Source organism: Scyliorhinus canicula, chromosome 1, assembly GCF_902713615.1.
Source record: "Scyliorhinus canicula chromosome 1, sScyCan1.1, whole genome shotgun sequence".
NCBI classification, from domain to species: domain Eukaryota; kingdom Metazoa; phylum Chordata; class Chondrichthyes; order Carcharhiniformes; family Scyliorhinidae; genus Scyliorhinus; species Scyliorhinus canicula.
In genome coordinates, this window is record NC_052146.1 from 72,811,051 (window position 1) to 72,835,844 (window position 24,794).

The 24,794-nt window shown below is 46.8% G+C and overlaps 1 protein-coding gene across 1 annotated transcript in view; it reads right to left on the reverse strand.

Annotated features, from left to right (window-relative positions):
- Window positions 1–24,794, reverse strand: part of top3b (DNA topoisomerase III beta) — a 95,479-nt gene that overhangs the window by 13,917 nt on the left and 56,768 nt on the right. Inside the window, exons 12-14 of the mRNA XM_038793200.1 lie at window positions 21,156–21,329; window positions 6,567–6,695; window positions 3,160–3,309 (exon numbers count right to left, since the gene is read on the reverse strand). Of these exons, the coding sequence (XP_038649128.1) occupies window positions 3,160–3,309; window positions 6,567–6,695; window positions 21,156–21,329 (453 nt within the window). The remainder of the gene's footprint in view (window positions 1–3,159; window positions 3,310–6,566; window positions 6,696–21,155; window positions 21,330–24,794) is intronic.

Consider the following 24,794-nt stretch of genomic DNA (forward strand, 5'->3'; position numbering starts at 1 on the left):
GCTCAGAGCAGGGTTCACCATTTGGGTGAATGTCCTTTACAACGCTCCCACAGCGACATTGCAGAGCAACACCACCATCTCTAAATACTTCCAGCTGCACAGAGGCACAAGGCAGGGATGCCCGCTGTCCCCACTCCTATTCACCATGGCGATTGCCCTCAGAGTGGCGAAGAATTGGAAGGGAATCCAGAGAAGGGGCAGAGTATCACTCTATGTGGATGACCTGCTCCTCTATGTCTCGGATCCCCAAAGCAGTATGGAGGGGATCATAACTCTCCTGCAAGAGTTTTGAACCTTCTCCAGCTACAAACTCAACCTGACCAGAAGTGAAATTTTCCCAGTGAACCAGCAAGGGAGAGACAAAGCTGGAGGGACTGCTGTTTCAACAGGCCCAAAGCAAATTCCGCTACCTGGGCATCCAAATTGCCCACAACTGGACACAGAGCCACAAATGGAACGTGACTAGTCTGGTGGAGGAGATAAAGAAGGACCTGCAGAGGTGGGACACACTCCCACTCTACCTGGCGGGGAGGGTACAAACGATCAAGAACGTACTGCCCAGTTTCCTCTTCAGATCCAAACCGATCTACATTCCCAAGGCATTCTTTTACCAAAATAGAGGAGAAAACACTCTACAAGCCCAGCGGTAATAGCTACGCTCGTCATGGAACCAGCTACGGCAGCACGTTGGCCTGACCAAAATGTCCACCGTGGCACCCATCTGCACTAATCACAGGTTTACGCCAGCCACAATGGACGCCACCTTTAAGAGGTGGAGACAGGACAGGGGGAAAATCGACAGTTAGGGACTTCTACACAGATGACGGATTAGCAACTTTAGAGGAACTTTCGGAAAGGTTGCAACTGCTCAACAGACATTTACAAATCAAAAACTTCCTCTGCAAGGAGGAAGGGGCAATTTAGCGTGGTCAATTCACCTACCTTGCGCATCTTTGTGGGTTGTGGGTGTGAGACCCGCGCAGACACGGGAGAATGTGCAAACTTCACATGGACAGCGACCCGGAGCCGGGATCGAACCTGGGTTCTCAGCGATTGAGGCAGCAGTGCTAATCACTGCACCATTGTGCCGACCGCAATTTGAAGACAACATGTCCACGGACGAATGATAGAGGAACTGTCGGACATGGGCAACTTAGGTAGGTGGGGGGGGGTGAACTGCAGGGACATGTATGGCCGACTGTTAGAAGAAGCTCATTTCCTGCTGGACGAGACACAGGAAAAATGTGAGGAAGAACTAGTGATAGAAATAGGGTGGGGACTCTGGAGCGGAGCACTGAAGAGGGCAAACTCCACTTCCACATGCACAAGGCTAAGCCTAATGGAGCTGAAAGTGGTGCACAGCACACCTAACTGGAACCCGAATGAGCAGGCTCTTCTCGGAGGTGCAGCACAAATGTGAACGGTGCCAGGGAGGCCTGGCCAACCACACCCACATGTTCAGGGCATGCCTCAGACTTGCTGGGTCCTGGACAGCCTTCTTTGAGGTGGTGAGGGTGGAGCCAATCTCGAAAGTGGCAGATCTCAGGTTATCAGACCAGCCTGAACTCTTCATGGGGAGGGGGCCGATGCCCTCGCCTTTACCTCCCTAATCGTCGCCGAAGAATCCTGTTTGGATGACGATCAGCAGCACCACACAAAGCTGCAGACTGGCTGTCCGACCTGTCAGAATATCTCCAATTGGAGAATGTCAAATTTGCCATCCAGGGATCAGAAGAGGATCACAAGATGAGGAAGACATTCACCAACTTGTTCCAAGACCTGTTTGTAGCCAACAGCCAATAGAAAGGGGGATGGGAACAGATGAGCTATAGTTAGCAAAAGGAAGAGAAGGGGCGGGGGGGGGGGGGGGGGGGGGGGGGGGGGGGGTACAGATCCACAAGCAGACCGCGAGATGCAAGGGGCACAGAAGCGAAGAGATAAACCCAAGGGCAAAAAGGCTAGAGGGCATAATAACTAACAATAAAACAGAAGCTAGGGCCAACAACGTGCAATGCAGCAGAGGCTCACTCACCAAATAAAGTACACAGCCACCAAAGAGAGACGAAGCAGGCAACTGTAAATAGGATCTAATCTGCTCGCACTTAGGTGAACATGTTTGATTTTCTTCTTTTTTCTCTTATCATTAAATTTATTTGTTTTCTTGTAACATGCATGCATTTCTTTTGTTTTCTTTTTGTACAATATAGAACTGCATCCAGATTACGCTCTGTAAACTCTTCCCTCCCTCTCAAAAGCATGAGCACCAACAATTGAACCACAGCTGACACCACAAACATTACACAGTTTGATAACAATTTTGAACTGAGTACCATAGAGGGAAATGCCATTGCAGTGTCCAAATCCTGCAGGGATGGTTACAAGAAGACTGGTCATGAGCAATGATGGAGCTAAAATTGTGCACGGGCTCAAACTGCATTTTTCTCAATTGATAAGGAATAATCTCAATTTCCCCAGTGTATTAATAACCCAATGGGCACATCCTTTCACAGTTTGTGTGGAGGACAGATGAATTCATTCTCTAAGAAAAGGTATGTAAACGTATGGCAGTCGGTGGTTGATAGGAAAAGGACGGGTGCTGTTGTCAGACTGATGGGCGTGCTTTCACGTGCGTGATAGTTAATTTCCGTCAAGCTTCAACCTCGTATGTGCACTGGGATAATCTCACCGGTACATACAAGTGAATTTCCTTGCTGTTTACAACCTACAGGCGGAGATGGGGCTGATGAAATTTTCTCATCATTGAATCAGTTAATGAACATTCAGTCTTAGGAGAGTCCAGAGTATAAGCACAGTTGAGGCTGATAATGATATCTGTCTTGAGTCAAAGCGTTTAATGAAACTTTTGCAATTAAACCATCTTCCACATTGTCTATTGTTCCATGAGGTAACTATTGCCTTTCACTGGTGGTGTTCCAATTACAAATATATTTCTTCAAACATGGCCTATCAGCCGACAGATGAAAGATTCCTACTCAGACAGATCTACAGATGAACGTGGAGGTAATTGTTAATGCTGGGAGTACAGAATGGAGAATTAAGGAGCCTTACAAATATATTCTTGAGATTGATTATTGAACAGTTTGACAATTAGTGATAGGAATTTGTTAGAATACAAAACATCAAAACATTCAGTTGTACCAGCTACAGAGTCGACAAAATAATGGAACTTCCTCTTGAAGATATTTAGGGCATGCTCCAGGACTGGTGGGAAGTCAGCTTTGCCCGCAGCAATGAGGCCGAGTTGTTTCTCAACAGCACTGCGGATGGTGGGAAGGACAAGCTCCTGGTCTGTTAAAATACAAACAGATCATACAAATTGCTAACGAGAGAAAACATCGCTGTACAAAACGGATGGAATTTGCTTAATAATATCTACTGCCACCCAGCCCCCATGCCCAACGACTTTGCCACCTCCCGGCCCACATTATCCTCCTTGATCTGGGAGAGCGTGTTAGGAAATCTGGACAGATGTTCCTTCATAGATTACAGTTGGACCGAATAGCATTCAGGTCCGACAGATTTCAATGGGTGGAAAATTGACGAGCGAGGTGTTTATTGTTAATATTCGTTCTCAGCATGTGGTCATTGCTGGCCATCCCTAGTTGCCCAGAAAAGCTGGTTGTCTTATTTAATAACTGCAGTGTAGTGGTTTGATATAACTGAGTGGCTTGTGAAACAATTATAAAGGGAAATAAAGAATTAACCAAGTTGGTGTGTGACTAGACTCACAGAGCAGGTAAGAGGGGTTTCTTTTCTTGAAGGATATTAAAAGATAGTTGGGTTCTTATGATAATCTGAATGTTTCATGGTTTTAATTACTAAATTTAATTTCTCAACTTGCTATCGTTAGATTTAAACTCATGTTCTCTGGAATAGTAGTTTAATAATATAGTTACTACAGTGCTGTGCATCTGCACACTAACTATTTCCACACTGTCATAGCAGCAATCATGAAGCGGCAGGAGGAGTGACCGGATCACTAAATTATTTTTCAAATGAAAAATGGTGTGCAGTATGGGAAAATCCATAGGAAATAGGAAGTGGACAAAAATTGTTGCTTAATGAGTTAATGTATAGGGGTTGCTCATATGTGGCTTGCGGCTGTCTCTCAAACTGTTAATGTTCCAGAAGCACATTAATTGCACACCCTCATCACAATGCAGGGCAAGTTACATATTCAACAAAGGGGAGGAATTAATAAATTTGTGTGTTAAATACAAGATTGACTTTCTTTGATCAAACTTACTTTGTTAAAATAGCTTTAAAATCATTTAATTGCTTCACAAAGCACCATTCCCTAGTGAAATAAGCTAGCACGCCTGTCAGTAAAATGCCTGATGTGATCCACAGTGGGTACATGAGTTGTCTTTGGTCTCCAATGCTCCCTCATTTTCTGACGGGAGGTGCATGGGCTCTGTTCAGTGGTTCCCCAATGATGCATGGCCAACACTGGTTGAGAATTTATGGGAAAATTAAACTTAAAATCTCATGATCTTGCAACACAGCATTGCATAGTTCCAAGTCATTGTGCCACATTCCTGTCAATTAAAATTAAAGAGTGAGGAGCTTTGCCACAACACTACTGCTTCTCTTGCTTTCATTGGTAAAATGGATAAATTAATACATAAATAGTGACCACTTCTATTTCTCTTTCAATTTCATGGGCAGGATGGTAGCACAGTGGTTAGCACTGTTGCTTCACAGCTCCAGGGTCCCAGGTTCAATTCCCAGCTTGGGTCATTGTCTGTGTGGAGTCTGCACGTTCTCCCAGTGTCTGCATAGGTTTCCTCCGGGTGATCCGGTTTCCTCCCACAGTCTAAAGATGTGCAGGTTAGTTGGATTGGCCATGCTAAATTGCCCTTAGTGTCCAAAAAAAAAGGTACGCTAGCGTTGCTGGGATGGAGTGGAGGTGTGGGCTTGGGTGAAGTGCTCTTTTCGGGGCCAGTGCCAGACTCGATGGGCCGAATGGCTTCCCTCTCCGCTGTAAATTCTATGATCGATGACAATACAAATGCTTTATTGTAAAGTAATTATTTTTAGTATTTTTGACCATGTACACAATGGTCAAGTCACAATCAAATCACCCAGCATGAATTTGAAGGACAAAGATGCCCTATCTGAATTTAGACTTTTTAAACAAAGGATGGAATTATGCTTTTTAGATTTATCCATCACAGAACCGCACAAACAAGCAGTGAAAATAAAGAAAACCATTGGAAATGAAGGGTTGCACACAGTAATTTCGGGCTTGTCCGAGGATCATACAAACATAAAGAAATAGGTGCTGGAATAGACCATTCGGCCCTTCGAGCCTGCTCTGCCATTCAATCATGGCTGACCATCCATGTCAATAGCCGGTTCCCCCTTTCTTCCCATATCCTTTGATCCACCTTGCCCCAAGTGTAATATATTACTGCTTCTTGAAAAAATACAATGTTTTGACCTCAACTACCTCCTCTGGTAACCAGACACTGGGTGAAGAAATTTTTAATCCCTGTCCTAAATGGTCTACCCTATATCGTCAGACTGTGACCCCTGGTTCTGGACACCTCCACTATCACGGACATCCTTCCTGCATTTACCCTGTCTAGTCCTGTTAGAATTTTATAGGTTTCTACAAGATCCCCCACTAACTCTTCTGAATTCCAGCGAATATAATCCTAACCTACTCAATCTCTCCTCATACGTCAGTCCTGGAATTAGTCTGATAAACTCAGCACTTCCTCAACAGCAAGAACATCCTTCCTCAGATAGGGAGACCAGAACTGCACACAATATTCCAGGTGCAGTCTCACCAAGGCCCTGTATAATTGCCGCAAGACATCCTGGTTCCTGTACGCGAATCCTCTTGCTATGAAGGCCAACATACCATTTGCCTTCTTTACCACCTTCTGCACCTGTAAGCTTACCTTCAGTGTGAAGACACCCAGGTCTCGTTGCATATTTCCCTCTCTAAATTTATAGCCATTCAGATAATAATCTGCCTTTCTGTTTTTACCACCAAAGTGGATAACTTCATATTTATCCACATTATACCGCATCTGCTATGCACTCAGCTTGTCCAAATCACACTGAAGCATCCCTGCATCGTCCTCACAGCTCATCCTTCCACCCAGCATGGTGTCATTTGCAAATCTGGAGATATTACATTTAGTTCCCTCATCTAAATCATTAATATATATTGTGAATCTGAAGGACCCTGTTAATCTGTGAAACATGCTGGAGGATTAGGTCCATGTAAAGGTGACCTTCAGAATACATTGATTGGGGCAGATGGTTTGCAGACAACAGCTATGAGAATAAATTGATGTTTTCCAGCATTTTCTGTTATTGTGTGTGACTGGTGAGTTTGCATAAAGGAACCCCAAAGCAGAACAATTATATGATATTTACAAATCATCTAAAATGACCCAAGTCGAATTGATATGAATTATAACGCCATTCTTTAAAACAGTGTAAAGGCAGGTCAGCACTACCGAAATATTAACTAAGCTCCTCATTTCAGAGCTCAAGGCAACACTTTATATCCCCCAATTTCACTGTACCAATTTTGTAATATCCATGAACTAGCACAATCCCAAGGTTGGTAGGTTTCAACCTGCGGCCACTCTCTACAGTGACGTAGTTCCGTTGACAGATGTTGTTGATGTGGACAGGGATACTGGCGTCCGTTCCTGAGAGTGAAGAAAAGATAAACACAATTACATTTAGCTTTGCAAAGTCTCAGATGAAGCCTCGAGTGTAGTCTTCTCAGAGTCCGTAACTATTTCGCTACTGAGGTTCTCTTTTACTTCATACATATATTAAACTCAAATTCTGTGAGCTCACGTTTGGGGCTTCAAACACATCTGAAAGTTTGTTTGGAAGTTTGAACCCAAGTCGAATTGATATGAATTATAACGCCATTCTATAAAACAGTGTAAAGATCTATTGTTGGAGACTCTTCATAAAATAATACATATTTGTCTCAAGAAAAACAATTAAATTTTTGATATTCTGCTGTTATTTTATATTTTCCAAACAACATACCCAATTGGTTGGAGAAATTGCTTTGACTATATAGATGCTATCTACAATACCAACATGTTACTGGAGTGTGTTTATAGGTGTGAATCATAGGGACTTATGTGGAGGAGGCAGGAGAATGGCGGTGAGAAACATATCAGCCATGATTGAATGGCGGTGCACTCAATGGGCTGAATGACCTAATTTTGATCCTCAGTCTTTTTTTTTTAAATGTTCTATATAGATACATAAAACACAACCAAAACCAAAAAGAGGACAAACAGGAAATCGGCTAATAAGATAATACCCCATCGCCCCTCCCTCCCTGAAGTTCCCCTCCACCCTGCCTACCTCAATTTTTTAAACCCCAAAGTTTCCCATCCCCCTCGCCCTGCTGCCGTTTTAACTATCCTTGAAGAAGTTGAAGAACCCCTCCACAGAGGCTCTCAAGGCGAACCTAATTATTTTCCAATCTAAGGAATTCCGCGAGGTCACTCACCCACACCCGTGGCTTTAGCGACCCAGAGTCCCTCCATTCCAGTAAAATCCGTCAGCTGCTCCTATGTTTTATGGCATTTTTAACAAATAAATTTAAAGTACCCAATTAAATTTTTTCCAATTAAGGGCAATTTAGCGTTGCCAATCCTACCCTGCACATCTTTGGGTTGTGGGGGGGTTAAGACCCATGCAGACATGGGAAGAATGTGCAAATTCCACACCGACAGTGACCCAGGGCCAGGATTAAACCCAGGTCCTCAGCGCCGTGAGGCAGCAGTGCTAACCACTGTGCCATCACGCAGCCCATGTCTTATGGTTTTATAATACAGCAGATAAGTGGAGTGAAGCTTACACAATAAGGGTTATGCTAATTGCGGAGTTAAGCAAGAATCAATTTATTTACTTTTCAGTTCCCAAAGGAACTTCATCATTTTAAGTATAGTAACGTCAGAAAATTAGAATGTTTCTTTCAGTAAGAACACTAAAAATCATCTCCATTACAATTTGAGACATCTTCGAAGTTGAAAAGCATGACAAGCATGCTGGAAGCAAATGTGGTAAACCTGCAAGTTCGATCCAAGTAGACTGCTAATGTGATGTCCGAAAATTATTACTTGGCTCTGTCTATTTTGAATAAGGTGCGAGTCTATAATTGAACCATTAGTGATAATATGAATCGGGGTTAACTGTGGGATAGTTAGCCTCCACAATGCATAGAGTTAATAGACAAACGGTCAGTTCTGCTATGAACTGGAATGGTCAGCAGATGGGGCTAATCAGCCCCTGAAAAAGGACATATTGGTAATGGGACTGTAAACCCAGATGCAAAATTAATTGCTAATGGACTGTCAAATCCAAAATAGGAACTTTCCCCTTAGCGGAGGGGTCAATAACCAGGGGGAGTAGATTCAAGGCAAGGGACAGGAGATTTATAATAATCTTTATTAGTGTCACAAGTAACATTTGCACTGCAAGGAAGTTACTGCGAAAATCCCTTAGTCGCCACACTCCGATGCCTGTTTGGGTACACGGAGGGAGAATTCAGAATGTTCAATGCACTTAACAAGCATGCCTTTCGCACTTGTGGGAGGAAACCCATGCAGACGCAGGGAGAACGTGCAGACTCTGCACAGACAGTGACCCAAGCCAGAATCGAACCTGGGTCCCTGGAGCTCTGAAGCAACAGTGCTAACCACGGGGCTACCTTGTGGATATGAGGAAACCTTTTCAGCCAAAAGGTGGTTGGAATCTGGAACTTGCTGCCTGAAAGGGTGGTAGTGGCAGAAACCCTCACAACATTTAAGAAGTATTTAAATGAGCACTTGCATACAAGGCTATGGACCAAGTGCTTGAAAATGAGATTAGATAGGTGCTTGATGGCCAATCCACCTACCCTGCACATTTTTGGGCTGTGGGGGTGTTGGTCGACACGCGCTGGTTGCGCGCGCACTGATCGACACGCACACGTGCGTACGTGTCCAGTGCAGTCAACAAAATCAATTACGACCCAAGCGCCTATCCCACTGAGAACTAAAAACAAAGTGGTGCTCATCAAGGACAGAGGCAGCATTCATTGGAAGGAGCATGTGGAAATCATAATAAAGACAAATTCCTCGAGGTTCGATTTCAGGAAATTTATTTACACAAATATATTTGAGGAGACAGAGTGTTCCAGCTGCAAAAGCCAGGGCACTGCACTCAGAGATTCGATTGAAGACAGCATGTCTTATAGTCTGAAAGAACAGCTTGAAGTAAGCAGGAATGTTTATATTAAATAGACCTTGGAAAGTACATATGTTCTTGCCCTTGGCTAAAAACAATTTGAGTAAACATTTTGTTATCTTTCAGAGGACAATGTGTTTTCATAATAAGGCAGAAACGAGAATATTTCAGCAGTATTTCTTTTATGTTACCTGACTTATTTTCATTCAAAAGCAGTGTTGAACTATAGTCAAGCATTTCCCAGCATGCTTTGAAGTTAGTTTATGATAATTTCCCTTCCAGAGCGCACTTAAGAGTATCTCCTCAAGCAAGGCTCAGTCCTTGACATGAGTGCCCTCCTCCACGTTTCACAGCATGTTACCCGCCACTACCTCAGCACAATCCTAGCCCGACATGAAATTGAAAAGACCATCCAAAAGCCAAGAACCAATAAGGCCACCGGCACAGACAGAATCCGTGCCAAATATAAAAATACAATATATGGGGCTGGTTTAGCTCACTAGGCTAAATCGCTGGCTTTTAAAGCAGACCAAGCAGGCCAGCAGCACGGTTCGATTCCCGTACCAGCCTCCCCGGACAGGCTCCGGAATGTGGCGACTAGGGGCTTTTCACAGTAACTTCAATGAAGCCTACTCGTGACAATAAGCGATTTTCATTTCATTTAGGGGCTGGTTTAGCTCACTCGGCTAAATCGCTGGCTTTTAAAGCAGACCAAGCAGGCCAGCAGCACGGTTCGATTCCCGTACCAGCCTCCCCGGACAGGCGCCGGAATGTGGCAACTAGGGGCTTTTCACAGTAACTTCATTGAAGCCTACTCATGACAATAAGCGATTTTCATTTCATGTCATGTCATGATCTGGAAAGAGCAGAGCATTCCAGGGGGGCTCAGATGTCGTAATCATGGCCATCTTCAAAAATGGATTCAGTACCGATTATGGCAATTACAGAGGGGAATCTCTGCTGTCTACCACAGGGAAGGTTATTGCAAGAGCCCTTCTCAATTTCTTTCTCCCCATGGTTGAAGGGCTCCTACTGAGTCACAATGCAGAGTCTGTCCATCAAGAAGCACGGTGGACATGATTTGTCTATAATAGTCTGAGAAAAATGCAGAGAGCAGCAGCAACACTATTCTTCGCCTTCTTTGACCTCACAAAGGCCTTTGACTCTGTTAATCGGGAGATATTGTGGAGCATCCTCCTCAGATTTGACTGCCCACAGAAATTTGTCACCATCTTCCGCCTGCTGCACAATGATATGCGAGCAACAGATCTGGAGGAAGATACTTGTGTGGGGAATTATTCAACCTACAGCACCTGCCATCCAGAACCAAGATCACCCAACCACTCTTGCATATGCACATAGAGAGCGAGCTCCAAACAATCGTCAACGCATTCAGAGACGTATGAAAGAATGGGCCTTAGGCCAATCATTCAAAAGACAAAGGTGTACCATCAGCCTTCTCCCACTGCGCAACACTGTACCTCCCCGACTATCAAAATCGACAACGAATCATTGAAAAAATGGATAATTTCTTAAACCTTGGGAGCCTTTCATCAATGATGAAACTCAACATCACCTCCTGTGTGCCAGCACAACCTTTGGCTATCTGAAGAAAGGTGTGTTTGATGACAAAGACTTCAAACCTGGCATCAAGCTCATGATCCACAGTGCAGCAGTGCTACCTGCCCTCCTTTCTGCAACAGAGGCATGGACAACATACAACAGACACCTTAATCCCTGGTGAAATACCACCAGTGGTACCTCTACAAAATCCTGCAAATTTAATGGCAGGATAAGTGCACCAATATCAGTGTCCTCTTTCAGGCCAACATCCTCAAATATTAAGGCACTGGTTATCGCTAATCAGTTACTTTGGGCGAGTCACATCGTCCGCATGCATGACAAAAGATTGCAAAATAAACTCTCTACTCAGCTTTGTCATGGCAAGTGGTTTCAGGGATGTTGTTAAAGCCTCTGTCATAAAATGAAATAACTTCACCAATATGTGGGAATCTCTTACTCATGACCTCCCTAACTGGAGAAGACGCATCCGTGAACTTGCCAACTATTTTGAAAGTCTCTGTCAGGCCCAAATGGAGGCCAAGCACAAGCAGCCGAAGGAGCAGACAAAATTCTGAGCAATCCACCCATCAAATACTACCTGCCGCACCAGTGTGCAAATCCTGCATTGGACTTTTTAGTCACCTCAGGACCCACAACCCCAAATAGAAGAAAGTCAATTTTTGGTCCCGAGGAATTGCACGGTAGAGCAGTGGTCAGCACTGTTGCTTCACAGCGGCAGAGTCCTGGGTTTGATTCCCGGCTTGGGTCACTTTCTGTGCGGAGTCTGCACATTCTCCTCATGTCTGCGTGGGTTTCCTTCCACAAAGTCCGAAAAGATGTGCTTATTAGGCGAATTGGATATTCAGAATTCTCCCTCAGTGTACCCGAACAGGCACCAGAGTGTGGCAAGTAGGAGATTTTCACAGTACTTCATTGCAGTGTTAATGTAAGCCTACTTGTAATCAAGATTAATATCTTCCTTGCTTTCCCCCCTTAGCCTCTGACCAGAAAGATTTCTCAGCCTTGGTGATTTCAGCCTCTATCTTAACTCATCCTGCTCTCTCCCTTCTGAGTTCATTCCCAGTTTATCCTCTTTAAATCTCCCCCTCGTCAGGTTCTCAACCCATGTTCTGAGCCACCCCTTGGCAGTACCATCTCATGTGGTATTGCTAGTCCTACTGTATCAAACAGACACAAGGCCATCTGTGATCACTTAACCTGCCACCCATATTCCCCTTCTACGCTCAACACTAACTCCTTCTATACCTTGCCCTCGAAAAAACTATCCTCAATTCACTTACAGTTGTACTTTCAAAATCCCTGTTCCCTAACCTTTAGCCCTCTGCTCACCACAACATTTCTGAAACTATTTGTTCAACCGCACCCTCACTATCACCTCCACCGTTGATGCTGTAATCCCCAATAAAACCTCTCTCACCCCAGCCATTTCTCCAGTAAAGCCACCACCTTCACCCCCTTAAGTCCAAGGAGCCTTGAATGGAAATGGTAGACAACTCGTTTAATCATCCGCACCAGATCTGGCAGGCACTGTGGTGCAGTGTTTAGCACGACCCGGGTTCGATTCCGGCCTCAGGTGACTATGTGGAGTTTGGTGCTCCGGTGTCCTCCCCAAGTCCAAAGATGCGCAGGTTAGGTGGATTGGCCATGCTAAAATTGACCCTCAGTGGTGACCACCCCACCCTAACCCCTGGTCCTCATGTTCGCTGATATATTTGTTCATGGTTCTCTCACTTCACGATTGTCTTTCTTCTTTAAATCTGCCATTATCACCCTCTACTCAAAAAACTAAATTTTGACCTTGCAAACTACCAACCCACCACCAAATTCCCTTTCTTGCCCAAAGTCCTTGAACATGTTGTCACTTCCCAAATCCACGCCCACCTTTCCTGAAACTCCATGTTTGAATCCTGGCAATCAGGGTTCCGCCCACCACTGTATCAAACTAGCACTTATCAAAATCACAAAGACATCCAATGCGACTGTGACAAAGGTAAACTTCCCTGCCTTATCTTTCTTGGCTTATTTGCAGTCATTGACGTGGATGACCACACCATCGACCTAGAATCACAGAATATTTACAGTGCAGAAGGGGCCCTTCGGCCCATCGTGTCTGCACCGATGCATGAAAGACTCTGACCTGCCCACCTAATCCCACTGGCCAGCACCTGGTTCATAGCCTTGAATGTTATGTGCCATGTACCCACCCAGATACTTTTTAAAGGATGTGAGGCATCCTGCCCATACCACCCTCCCAGGCAGTGCCTCCAGACCAGCACCACTCTCTGGGTAACAAGGTTTTTTCTCAAATCCCCCTAAACCTCCCACCTCTCACTTTGACTTGTGTCCCCTCATAACTCAGCCTTCAACTAAGCTGCTCCCTATCCACCCTGTCCATGACCTTCATGATCTTGTATACCTCAATCAGGTCACCCCTCAGTCTTCTCTGCTCCAGAGAAAACAAGCCAAGCCTATCCAACCTCTCTTTAAATGTTCCATCCCAAGCAATATTCTGGTGAAGTTTCTCTGCACCCCCGCCAGTGCAATTACATCCTTCCTATAATGTGGCAACCAGTATTGCACACAGTACTCCAGCTGTGGCCTCACCAAAGTTCTATACTGCTCCATCATGATCTCCCTGCTTTTATAATCTATGTCCCGATTGATAAAAGCGAGTGTCCAGTGTGCCTTTTTCACCACCCTATTAACCTGCCCTTCTGCTTTCAGAGATCTAATGCCTTTCCATCTTCATCCAACTTGGCGGGACTGCTCTCACGTGGTTCCATTCTTATCTATCTAATCATAGCCAGAGCATCACTTGAAAGGACTTCCCTTCATGCTCTCGCACCATAATCTCTGATGTTCCCCAGGATCTATCGCCAGCACCCTCTAGTTCTCATCTATATGCTGCCCCTCAGCGACATCATCCGAAAGCACAGCGTTAGCTTTTACACGTACAAAGTACAGCACAGGAGCAGGCTCTTCAGCCCTCCAAGCCTGTGCCGACCCTGTCTATGCCTCTCATAATTTTGTAGACCTCTATTAGGTCTCCCTCAGCCTGTGTCTTTCCAGTGAAAACAATTCTAATTTATTCACCTCTCCTCATAGCCAACACCGAGACCAGGCAACATCCTGGTGAACCTTCTTTGCACTCACTCCAAAGCTTCCACACCCTTCTGATAATGTGCTGACCAGAACTACACACAATACTCCAACTGCGGCCTAACCAACCATCCTGCAACAGGATTTCCCAACTCTTGTATTCAATGCCCTGGCTGATGAATGCAAGCATGTCACATGCCTTCTTAATCACCTTGGCCATCTGTATTGCCACTTTTAGGGACCTGTGGACCTGCATGCCCAGATCCCTCTGTATGTTAATGTTCCTGAGGGTTCTGCCATTTACAGTATAATTCATACCTAGATTTGATCCTCCAAAATGCATCACCTTGCATTTGTCCGGATTAAACTCCACCTGCCATTTCTGTGCCAAAGTCTCCAATCTATCTATATCCTGTTGTATCCTCTGACAATCCTCGGCGCTATCAGCGACTCTGCCAATCTTCGGGTCATCTGCAAACTTACTAATCAGATCATCCACATTTTCCTCCAGATCATTTACAGATACTACAAACAACAGAGGTCCCAGCAGTAACCCTTGCAGAACACTATCTCCATTCAGAAAAATACCCTTCCACCGCTACGCTCTATCTTCTATAACCAAGCCAGTTCTGTATCCATCTAGCTAGCCCACCCCAAATCCCATGTGATTTTAGTTTTTGTACCAGTCTGCCATGTGGGACCTTGTCAAATGCCTAACTAAAGTCCATATAAACTACATCTACCACCCTTCCATCATCAATTTTCTTCATCACCTCTTCAAAAAACTCAATCAAGTTGGTGAGACATGACCTTCCCCGTAAAAAAACATGATGCCTGTCATTAACTAGTCCATTTTCCTCCAAATGTGCATACATCCAGTCCCTCAATATCTTTTCCAAAAGCTTCCCCACCACTGGTGTCAGGCACACCGGCCTATAATTTGCTGGATTGTCCTTGCTTCCTTTCTTAAACAAGAGAATATCATTGGCTATTCTCCAGTCCTCTGGAATGTCGCCTGTGGTCAAAGAGGATGTGAAGATATCTGTTAAGGCCCCAGTTATTTATCCCCTTGCCTCCTGCAGTAATCTAAGATAGATCCCATCTGGCCCTGGGGACTTGTCTACCTTAATGTAATTTAGGATACTCAACACTTCCTCCTTTGATATATTGACATTCTCAAGAGAGTTCACACAACTATCCCTGACCTCAATATTTGTCATGTCCTTCTCCCTGATGAATACCGAGACAAAGTACTCATTAAGGAGTACGCCAATGACACCTTGTACTAGGGAAGCATGGTAGCACAGTGGTTAGCACTGTTGCTTCACTGCGCCAGGGTCCCATGTTCGATTTCCACTTGGGTCACCGTCTGTGCGGAGTCTGCACATTCTCCCCGTGTCTGCGTGGGTTTCCTCCCACAAGTCCCGAAAGATGTGCTTGTTGGGAGAATTGTATATTTTGAATTCTCCCTCCGTGTACCCGAACTGGCGCCGGAGTGTGGTGACTAGGGGATTTCACAGTAACTTCATTGCAGTGTTAATGTAAGCTTACTTGTGACTTTAATAAAGATTATTATTACCTCACCACCACCTATCTTGACTCCTCCACTGTTGTTAAATTATCAAGCTGCTTGTCTGACACCCAGTACTACAGCAGAAATTTCTCCAATAAATAGTGGGAATACTGAAGCCATTGTTTTTGATCTTTGTTCCAAACTCCATTCCTTAACTACTGACTCTATTTGTCTTCCTGGCAACAGTCTGACATTAAACATATCTGTTTAACTCCAACTAGAGTTTCCAATTACATATTTGTGCCATCGCTAAGATTGCATATTTCCACCTCCTTAACATTGCCCATCTTTACTGGAGAGCAGTTCCTTTGCTGCTGAAAGCCTCATTTATCCCTTTGTGATTTCTAGTCTTGACTTTGCCTGGCTTGTCTCCCACGTTCTACTCTCCTTAAATTTGAGGTAATCTAAAACTCTGCTACCTGTGTTTTAACTTGCACCAAGTGCCGCTCACCTATTACTCTTGTGTTCACTGATCTACTTAATATTAACTGCTCATAGCATCAAATGGTTGGCATGGGCAGGTAGGTGGGAATGGGTAGGCCATTATTTTAAAAATTCTGCTTGAAAGACAGGGAGGGGAGGTACATCCTTTACATCCCATGCTCGGTGCCCACCGATGGCACCCCCCACCAAAGATGTTAACCCCACCTTTGTTCCTCCCTGCCTGGTCTCAAACCTGACCTCCACATCCCTCAATCCCTCTCCCTTTCCCAGGTTCCCTGGTCCCTCCCCATTCAACAATCCCGACTTACCACATTGTAAGATCCATGTAGTTTCCTTCCCGGGGTCTCCTTGAAGTCATAATAGTGCCCTCTGACGAGTTCTAAAGCTGCTGAGATTACACGAGCCAATCAGATAGGCCAGCAGTTTTTGACACCAGGACTTCCTCCCACTAAGGAGAAGTCCTACTCTCATCTCGTATCTAGTTCATGCCGGCAGCAGCGCTGTATTGCCAAGGGACAGCATTGTTGTGTGTTGGTCGGACCAGCACTGATTTTCCTTCAAGCAAGGTGGGGTGTGGGAAACGGGACTGAGTAATGCCCCCACCCCACTCCACCCTCCACCCACCCCCTGTAAAATTCCACCCAAATATCAAAACTGCAGTTGGACCACCTTTGGAAACAAAATAGATGAGCAACATGGGCTCAGAGCCTGGCAATGCTTTTCTGCTGGAACTAGAGTGAGGATGGAAGAGGCGAGTGCAGGTTAAAAGCCGTGACTACTGGGTAAAGCTACTATATAAAGAGCTGAGGGCGAGTGTCTGCACAAACAACATCAGTTCGAGATACTTTTCTCTCCACTATGGGACTAGGCAGAGATGTCCTATGTCCCCCCTGCTGTTTGCACTCGCGACCGAGCCGTTGGCCATCGCATTAAGAAGTTCGGGGGTATGGAAAGGAATAGTGCGGGGGGGGGGGGGGGGGGGGGGGTAGAGCATAGGGAGTCCTTATATGCCGATGACTTGCTGTTATATGTGTCGGAACAGAGTGCGTCGATAGGGGGAATATTGGAGCTGCTTCGAGTGTTTGGGTCTTTTCCCGGGGTACAAACTAAATCTAGACAAGAGTGAGTATTTTGTGGTGTCTCGGCCAGGGGCAGGGGTGGGGGGGCTGCCATTCCGTAGGACTCATTTTAGGTACCTGGGGGTGCAGGTTGCCCTGGAGTGGGGGGAGGGGCTCTTCAGGTACAACATTTCTAATTTGGTGGGGAGAGTGAAAGCTGATCTGTCAAGGTGGGATGGTCTCCCTCTGTCACTGGCGGGTCGGGTACAGGCGGTTAAAATGAACGTGTTGCCACAATTTCTGTTTATTTTCAACGCGCTCCTGAAAGAGTTTGGTGCCTTCTCGGGCTACAAACTCAATATGAGCAAAAGCGAGATCTTCCCGGTACACCCACAAGTAGGGGGGGCAGCACTAACGGGACTGCCGTTTAAACAAGCCCGACACAAATTCCGCTACTTGGGGATCCAAATAGCCCATGACTGGAAAGGGATCCACAAATGGAACCTCACCAGTCTGACAGAGGAAGTAAAAAAGGACTTGCAAAGATGGAACACACTCCCACTCACCCTCGCAGGGAGAGTCCAGACGATCAAAATGAACATGCTGCCCAAGTAACTCTTCCTATTCAGATCCATCCCGATCTACATTCCCAAGGCCTTTTTCAAAGCACTAGACAAACTAATCATGGATCAAAGAGCCAGACGCCGAGTGGGTGCGCGCGGAGGAGACCTCCTGCAGGGGGACCTCACTCCGGGCCCTCGCCACGGTGGCACTCCCATCCCCACCCAAACAACACTCAAGCAGCCCGGTGGTAATAGCCACCCTCCAATCCTGGAACCAACTGCGGCAGCAATTTGGCCTGACCAAAATGTCAGGTAAAGCTCCCATCTGTAACAACCATAGGTTCACGCCAGCGCTGACCGACGCCACCTTCAAAAGGTGGGGACAGGACAGAGGGACACTGACAGTCAGGGACCTATACACGGACGGCAGGTTCGCAACACTGGGCGAACGGAGAGAGAAATTCCAGCTAGCTAGGGGGAACGAGCTAAGGTACCTGCAATTAAAAAACTTCCAACGAAAGGAGACAAGGACATACCCACAACCGCCACGACAGACACTACTGGAAGAGTTGCTAGACGCAAGCATATTAGATAAAGGAAACTGTAGCGACATGTACGACCGACTGGTAGAAGGGGATTGAAATAGGGTGGGGACTCTGGAACGAAGCACTGCATAGGGTCAACTCCACCTCCACGTGCGCAAGGCTCAGCCTGACGCAACTAAAAGTGGTACATAGAGCCCACTTAACAAGAACCCGTATGGTTCTTCCCAGAGGTGGAGGACAGATGTGAACGGTGCCAAAGAGGCCCGGCCAACCATGCCCACATGTTCTGGTCTTGCCCCAGACTTGTGGAGTACTGGACAGCCTTCTTTGAGGCCATGTCCAGGGTGGTGGGGGTGAGGGTGGAGCCATGCCCGAAAGTGGCGGTCTTCAGGGTTTCAGACCAGCCAGATCTATTCCTGGGGAGGAGTGCAGGCGCCCTTGCCTCCCTGATTGCCCGCCGTAGAATTCTGTTCGGCTGGCAGTCAGCAGCACCACCCAAAGCTGTCCGACCTCTCGGAATCTCTCCAAATGGAGAAAATCAAATTTGCCATCCGAGGGTCAGGCGACGGCTTCCACAGAACGTGGGAGCCGTTCACCCAATTGTTCCGGGACCTGTTTGTGGCCAACGAACAAGCAGAAGAACAGCCAGATAGCCAAGAAATGGGAAAGTAGCCAAAGCATGAGAGGGAGAGATAGACTGGGAGAGGGAGGGAGGGACAGCTAAATCTAAGAGGAAAGAAAGGCGAACCACAGGGCTGGGGGATGGGGGGGGCAGAAGTGGGGGGGGGGGTGCAAAGGGGAGGGACAGGGAACAATAGAGGAGAGCCAGGGAAGGGGAGGAGGGAGGCAGGGAAACGTTAACAAACTTGGCATCCACAGGAACAGAGAAAATGGGGAAGACGGGAGGGCCGCAGAAGCGGAAGTGCGCACGAGATGACGTCAGCGAACTCCGTCCGGAAGAAGGAAGGGACAACATCACGAATGGATGCCTACATATGTGTGTAAATAACTTTGCCAAGGTTACAGAGCTGCCGCTGTTGAGCGGGACCACAATACCGTCCGCTGACTTCGCGGGGAAAATGAAAACTTCAGCAGCAGCAGTAGCGACCCATGGGGGGGGGGGGGGATTTCTTTTTCTTTTTGTAAGGGGCGCATGCTCTATCCTGTTTTGAATTGGGTGCTAATTTACTAAACTGTTTATCGTTTAGAGGATTAAGTTGCTCCGTTGACATGTTGCCCTTCTTTCTTTGCATTATTTTCCTTTTTGGAGGGTTTTGTAAACTTATTGAAAAACTTTGAATAAATACACTTTTAAAAAAAAAGACCCTAAAAGATTTGTTTCTTAAGGGTCGGTTTACAGGATTGAAGGAGCTGGAAGCGAAGTATGGGCTGGAGCAGGGGGAAATGTTTAGATACATGCAGGTTCGAGATTTTGCCAGAGAAGAGATACAGAGCTTCCCGGAGGAGCCGGCCTCCACATTGCTGGAGGAGGTGCTGATGATGGGGACTGGAGAAGGGGGTAGTAGTGTCAACAGTTTACGGGGCTATTTTGGAAGAGGAGAAGGCACCACTGGAAGGGATCAAAGCAAAGTGGGAAGAAGAGTTGGGAGAGGATATGGAAGAGGGGTTCTGGTGTGAGGTGCTCCGGAGAGTAAAAGCCTCACCTCGTGCGCGAGGTTGGGGCTGATATAGCTGAAGGTGGTATACAGAGCACACCTCACGAGGGCGAGGATGAGCCGATTCTTGGAAGGAGAAGAAGATGTGAGTGAACGTTGCCGGGGGGGGGGGGGGGGGGGGGGGGGGGGGGGGGGCGATAATCATGTTCATATGTTTTGGTCCTGTCCAAAGCTGGAGGATTATTGGAAGGAGGTTTTTAGGGTAATTTCTGAAACGGTGCAGCTGAAACTGGTCCCGGGCCCCCGGGAGGCCATATTCGGGGTGTCAGAACAGCCTGGGTTTGAAACGGGTGTGATGGCAGATGTTGTAGCCTTCGCCTCGTTGATCACCCGAAGGCGGATCCTGATAGGTTGGAGAGCAACCTCTCCGCCCTGTGCCCTGGCGTGGCGGGGGGACCTGTTGGAATTCTTGACTCTTGAGAAGGTTAAGTTTGAACTGAGGGGAAGGACGGAGCGGTTCTACAATTCATGGGCATTATTCATTATGCACTTTCAAGAACTGGATAACATCGAACATTAGTTGGGGCAGGTGGGTGGGAGGGTTGGGGGGCTGTGTGTTTATTAATGGCGACTATGGGTGACCCCTAATTCCTTTTTGTTATTTGTTTGTGTGAACATGCGGGCTAATGTTTGGGGTTTGGTGGGAGGATGGGATTATTGATATGGGGATTGACATATTTGTTACTGATTATTGTTTAATGTTGGTGGGTAGGAGAAAATGTGAAAAAGGAGAATAAAAAATATGTAACAAAAAAAAAAGCCGTGACTAACAGATTAACTGAAGGGGAATGCACATGTAATCAGGCAAAATGAGTAAACTAACTAAGAGGGAGAGCATAAATTCAGAGATTGAAATTAGAGCATGAACAGAAGGGGGAGATTGGTGATCAGAAGCTGAAATTAGTGCTGGGACAAGCAGAGGATCATGTTTAAATAAGTACACAAACTGGAGGGACAGTGCTCAAGATCAAATGTTGAATTTAGAGTACAAGATCAGAGAGTGAAGTGGTCTCTGCAGCTATGGGTGTTTGGATTTTTCTTGGCTTTATTACTATATAAAACACGTAACAACATTACCACAACCTTTGTGATACTGGACCAAAGCCCTTGTGGTTAAAATTTAAAAATAAAATAACTATCTTTATGCTTGTTGCATTGTGAATTAATTACTATTTTCAGGCATATCCAATGATCACTATACTTCATCTGACACAGAATGTAGACGTTTACACAATGGTGTTAAACAATACATTGAACCACAACGCTTTGAACCACGTCAAAAATTGTGTCCAAAAATTGCAGAGACGCTCAATGTGGAAAGATGGGTCAGAACAGCCAACGGTTGGATATATATGAGATTGACTTACCAATGCCATGTTTTTCCATCAAGGTGATGAGTTCCGCTTCTGTTAGGTAGTCAGGTGGATTTGTCTGTTTCTCTAACAACTTAATCTCATCGACAGTAAACACATCACCTCGCTCACAGATTGGAAGGGTCTCCTCCTCTGCCAGGCTCTGCCATGGCATCACCGCAGTATAACCTGGAAAGGAACAACATGGAAAACACTCAGAAATATTTTTTTTTTAAAAAAATAATTTTTATTAAGATTTTCATAAAATATAAACAAAACAATATTAACAAAACAACCATAGTAAAAACCAAAGAACAAAAACCACCCCCCCCCCCCCACACAGCAACTACAAAAACAAAAAAAACAACAAAAAGGAAAGAGATAACACCCGCCACATCCAACAAACTCATGTACACAATTCTCCCTCCCACCGAACCAAACCCCCCCCCAAACTGGGTTGCTGCTGCTGCCGGCCTATTTCCCTACCGTTCCGCCAGGAAGTCCAGGAAAGGCTGCCACCTCTCAGGGCGAATTTCACCCTCTCCAACTTAATGAACCCCGCCATGTCATTGATCCAGGCCTCCACGCTTGGGGGCCTCGCATCCTTCCACTGAAGCAAAATCCTACTTCGGGCTACTAGGGACGCAAAGGCCAGAACACCGGCCTCTTTCGCCTCCTGCACTCCCGGCTCCGCTGCTACCCCAAATATCGCGAGTTCCCAGCCTGGCGCAACCCTGGATCCTACCACCCTCAACACTGTGCTTGCTACCCCCTTCCAAAAGTCCCCTAACACTGGGCATGCCCAAAACATACGGGCATGGTGCGCTGGGCTCCCCGAGCACCTAGTACACCTATCCTCGCCCCCAAAGAACCTGGTCATCCTCGTCCCGGTCATATGAGCCCTTTGCAGCACTTTGAACTGTATGAGGCTAAGCCTCGCACAAGAAGAGGAGGAGTTCACCCTTTCCAGGGCGTCCGCCCACGTCCCCTCCTCAATCTCCTCACCCAACTCCTTTTCCCAACACCCAGAAATATTGAACAAGCAGGTCACTCTAACCTTTCCTTCGTTCACACCTTCATCAACAGCCATGCATAGCGACAAGATATAGCCAGGCATATTGAACAATTGACTCCTCCACAAACAAATGCTTTGAGATGAAAAAGGCCAGAAAAGATAAATCTATAATAACTGGCTTCTAAGTTGCACTGTGCTTTATTCCAGTTAAAATTTATTTTGGTCAAAAAGTAATAAGTTTTAACAAAGTTAATTTGATCAAACTTTAAAAATGCCCTAAAAGCTCAGCAATTAATAACTTCATAGAATTTACAGTGCAGAAGGCGGCCACTTGGCCCAACGAGTCTGCACCGGCCCTTGGAAAGAGCACCCTACTTAAGCCCATTGCCCCCACTGCATCTCCATAACCCCACCTAACCTTTGGATACCAAAGGCAATTTAGCATGGCCAATCCACCTAACTTGCACATCTTTGGACTGTGGGAGGAAAACGGAGAACCTGGACGAAACCCACGCAGACACGGGGAGAACGTGCAGACTCCGCACAGAGAATGACCCAAGCCGGGAATCGCACCTGGGACCTTGAAGCTGTGAAGCAACAGTGCTAACCACTGTGCTACCATGCCACCCTTCTAAAAACTTTTTCCAGTTTTACACTTCAAAAGAAGTTCAGCTCAGTTGGTTGGACAGCTGGTCCTTGAGAGTAAGGCCAACAGCGCGAGTTCAACTCCCCTACCGGCTGATGTTATTAATGAAGGCCCTGTTTTCTCAACCTCGTCTGTCGCCAAGGTTGTTTTCTAAATTTAGAGTACCCAATTTAAAAATTTTTTAAAAAAAATAATTTTTATTCAAGTTTTCACATTTTCACAAAAAAGAAAACAATAACAGAAAATTCTAAGAACAAAAAGAACAGACCCCCCCCCCCCTCGTATATACAAAAGAGAAACAATAAATTAAACAATATATTCAACCCAAAACAAAGAGACAGCCCCCTCCCCCCCCGGGTTGCTGCTGCTGCTGACCATTTGTTTTTACGTTCTACCAGGAGATCTAGGAATGGTTGCCATCTCCTGAAAAACCCCTGCACTGACCCCCTTAGGGCAAATTTCACCCTCTCCAATTTAATAAACCCCGTCATATCGTTGACCCAGGCCTCCACGCTTGGGGGCCTCGCATCCTTCCACTGAAGAAGAATCCTCCGCCGGGCTACTAGGGACGCAAAGGCCAGAACACCGGCCTCTTTCGCCTCCTGCATTCCCGGCTCCGCTGCAACCCCAAATATTGCGAGTCCCCAGCCTGGATTGACCCTGGATCCTACCACCCTCGATACCGTCCTTGCCACCCCCTTCCAAAATTCCCCCAGCGCCAGGCATGCCCAGAACATGTGGACATGGTTTGCTGGGCTCCCTGAGCACCTAATACACCTCGCTCCCAAAAAACCGGCTCATCCTCGTCCCGGTCATATGAGCCCTATGCAGCACCTTAAACTGTATGAGGCTAAGCCTCGCACAAGAAGAGTTCACCCTTTCTAGGGCATCCGCCCACATCCCCTCCTCAATCTCCTCACCCAGCTCCTCCTCCCATTTATCTTTCAGCTCCTCCACCGAGGCCTCGTCTACCTCCTGCATCACCTGGAACGCTTCCGAGATACTCCCCTCTCCAACCCACACCCCCGAGAGCACCCTGTCCTGGACCCCACGCGGCGGCAGCAGAGGGAACCCCGCCACCTGCCGCCTGACAAACGCCCTTACTTGCATGTACCTAAAGGTGCTCCCTGGGGGGAGCCCAAACTTCCCCTCCAGCTCACCCAGGCTGGCAAACTTCCCGTCTATGAACAGGTCCCCCAGCCTCCTGACACCTGCCCTGTGCCAACTCAGGAACCCGCCATCAATTCTCCCCGGAACAAACCGGTGGTTCCCCCGTATCGGGGACCCCATCGAGGCCCCCACCTCCCCCCTGTACCGCCTCCATTGCCCCCAAACCTTGAGGGTAGCTGCCACCACCGGGCTCGTGGTATACTTCGTTGGAGGAAGCGGCAGCGGCGCTGTTACCAGCGCTTCCAGGCTCGTGCCCACACAGGACGCTACCTCCATCCTCTTCCATGCTGCCCCTTCCCCGTCCACTACCCACTTACGCACCATCGCTGCGTTGGCAGCCCAATGATACCCACAGAGGTTGGGCAACGCCAGCATCCCCCCCATCCCTGCCCTGCTCCAAGAACACCCGTCTCACCCTTGGAGTCCAGTGTGCCCACACAAACCCCGTAATGCTCCTGTTAACCCGCCTGAAAAAGGCCTTCGGGATAAGGATGGGGAGGCACTGGAACAGGAACAGAAACCTCGGGAGCACCGTCATCTTGACTGACTGCACCCTACCCGCCAAAGACAGCGGCAGCATGTCCCACCTCTTAAACTCCTCCTCCATTTGCTCCACCAGCCTTGTGAGGTTTGGCTTATGCAAGGCCCCCCCAGCTCCTGGCCATCTGAACCCCCAAGTACTTGAAGCTCCTCTCCGCCCTTTTCAGTGGGAGCCGACCAATCCCCCCCTTCTGGTCCCCCGGGTGTACCACAAACAGCTCGCTTTTCCCAAAGTTAAGCTTATACCCTGAGAAATCCCCAAATTCACGGAGAATCCCCATCA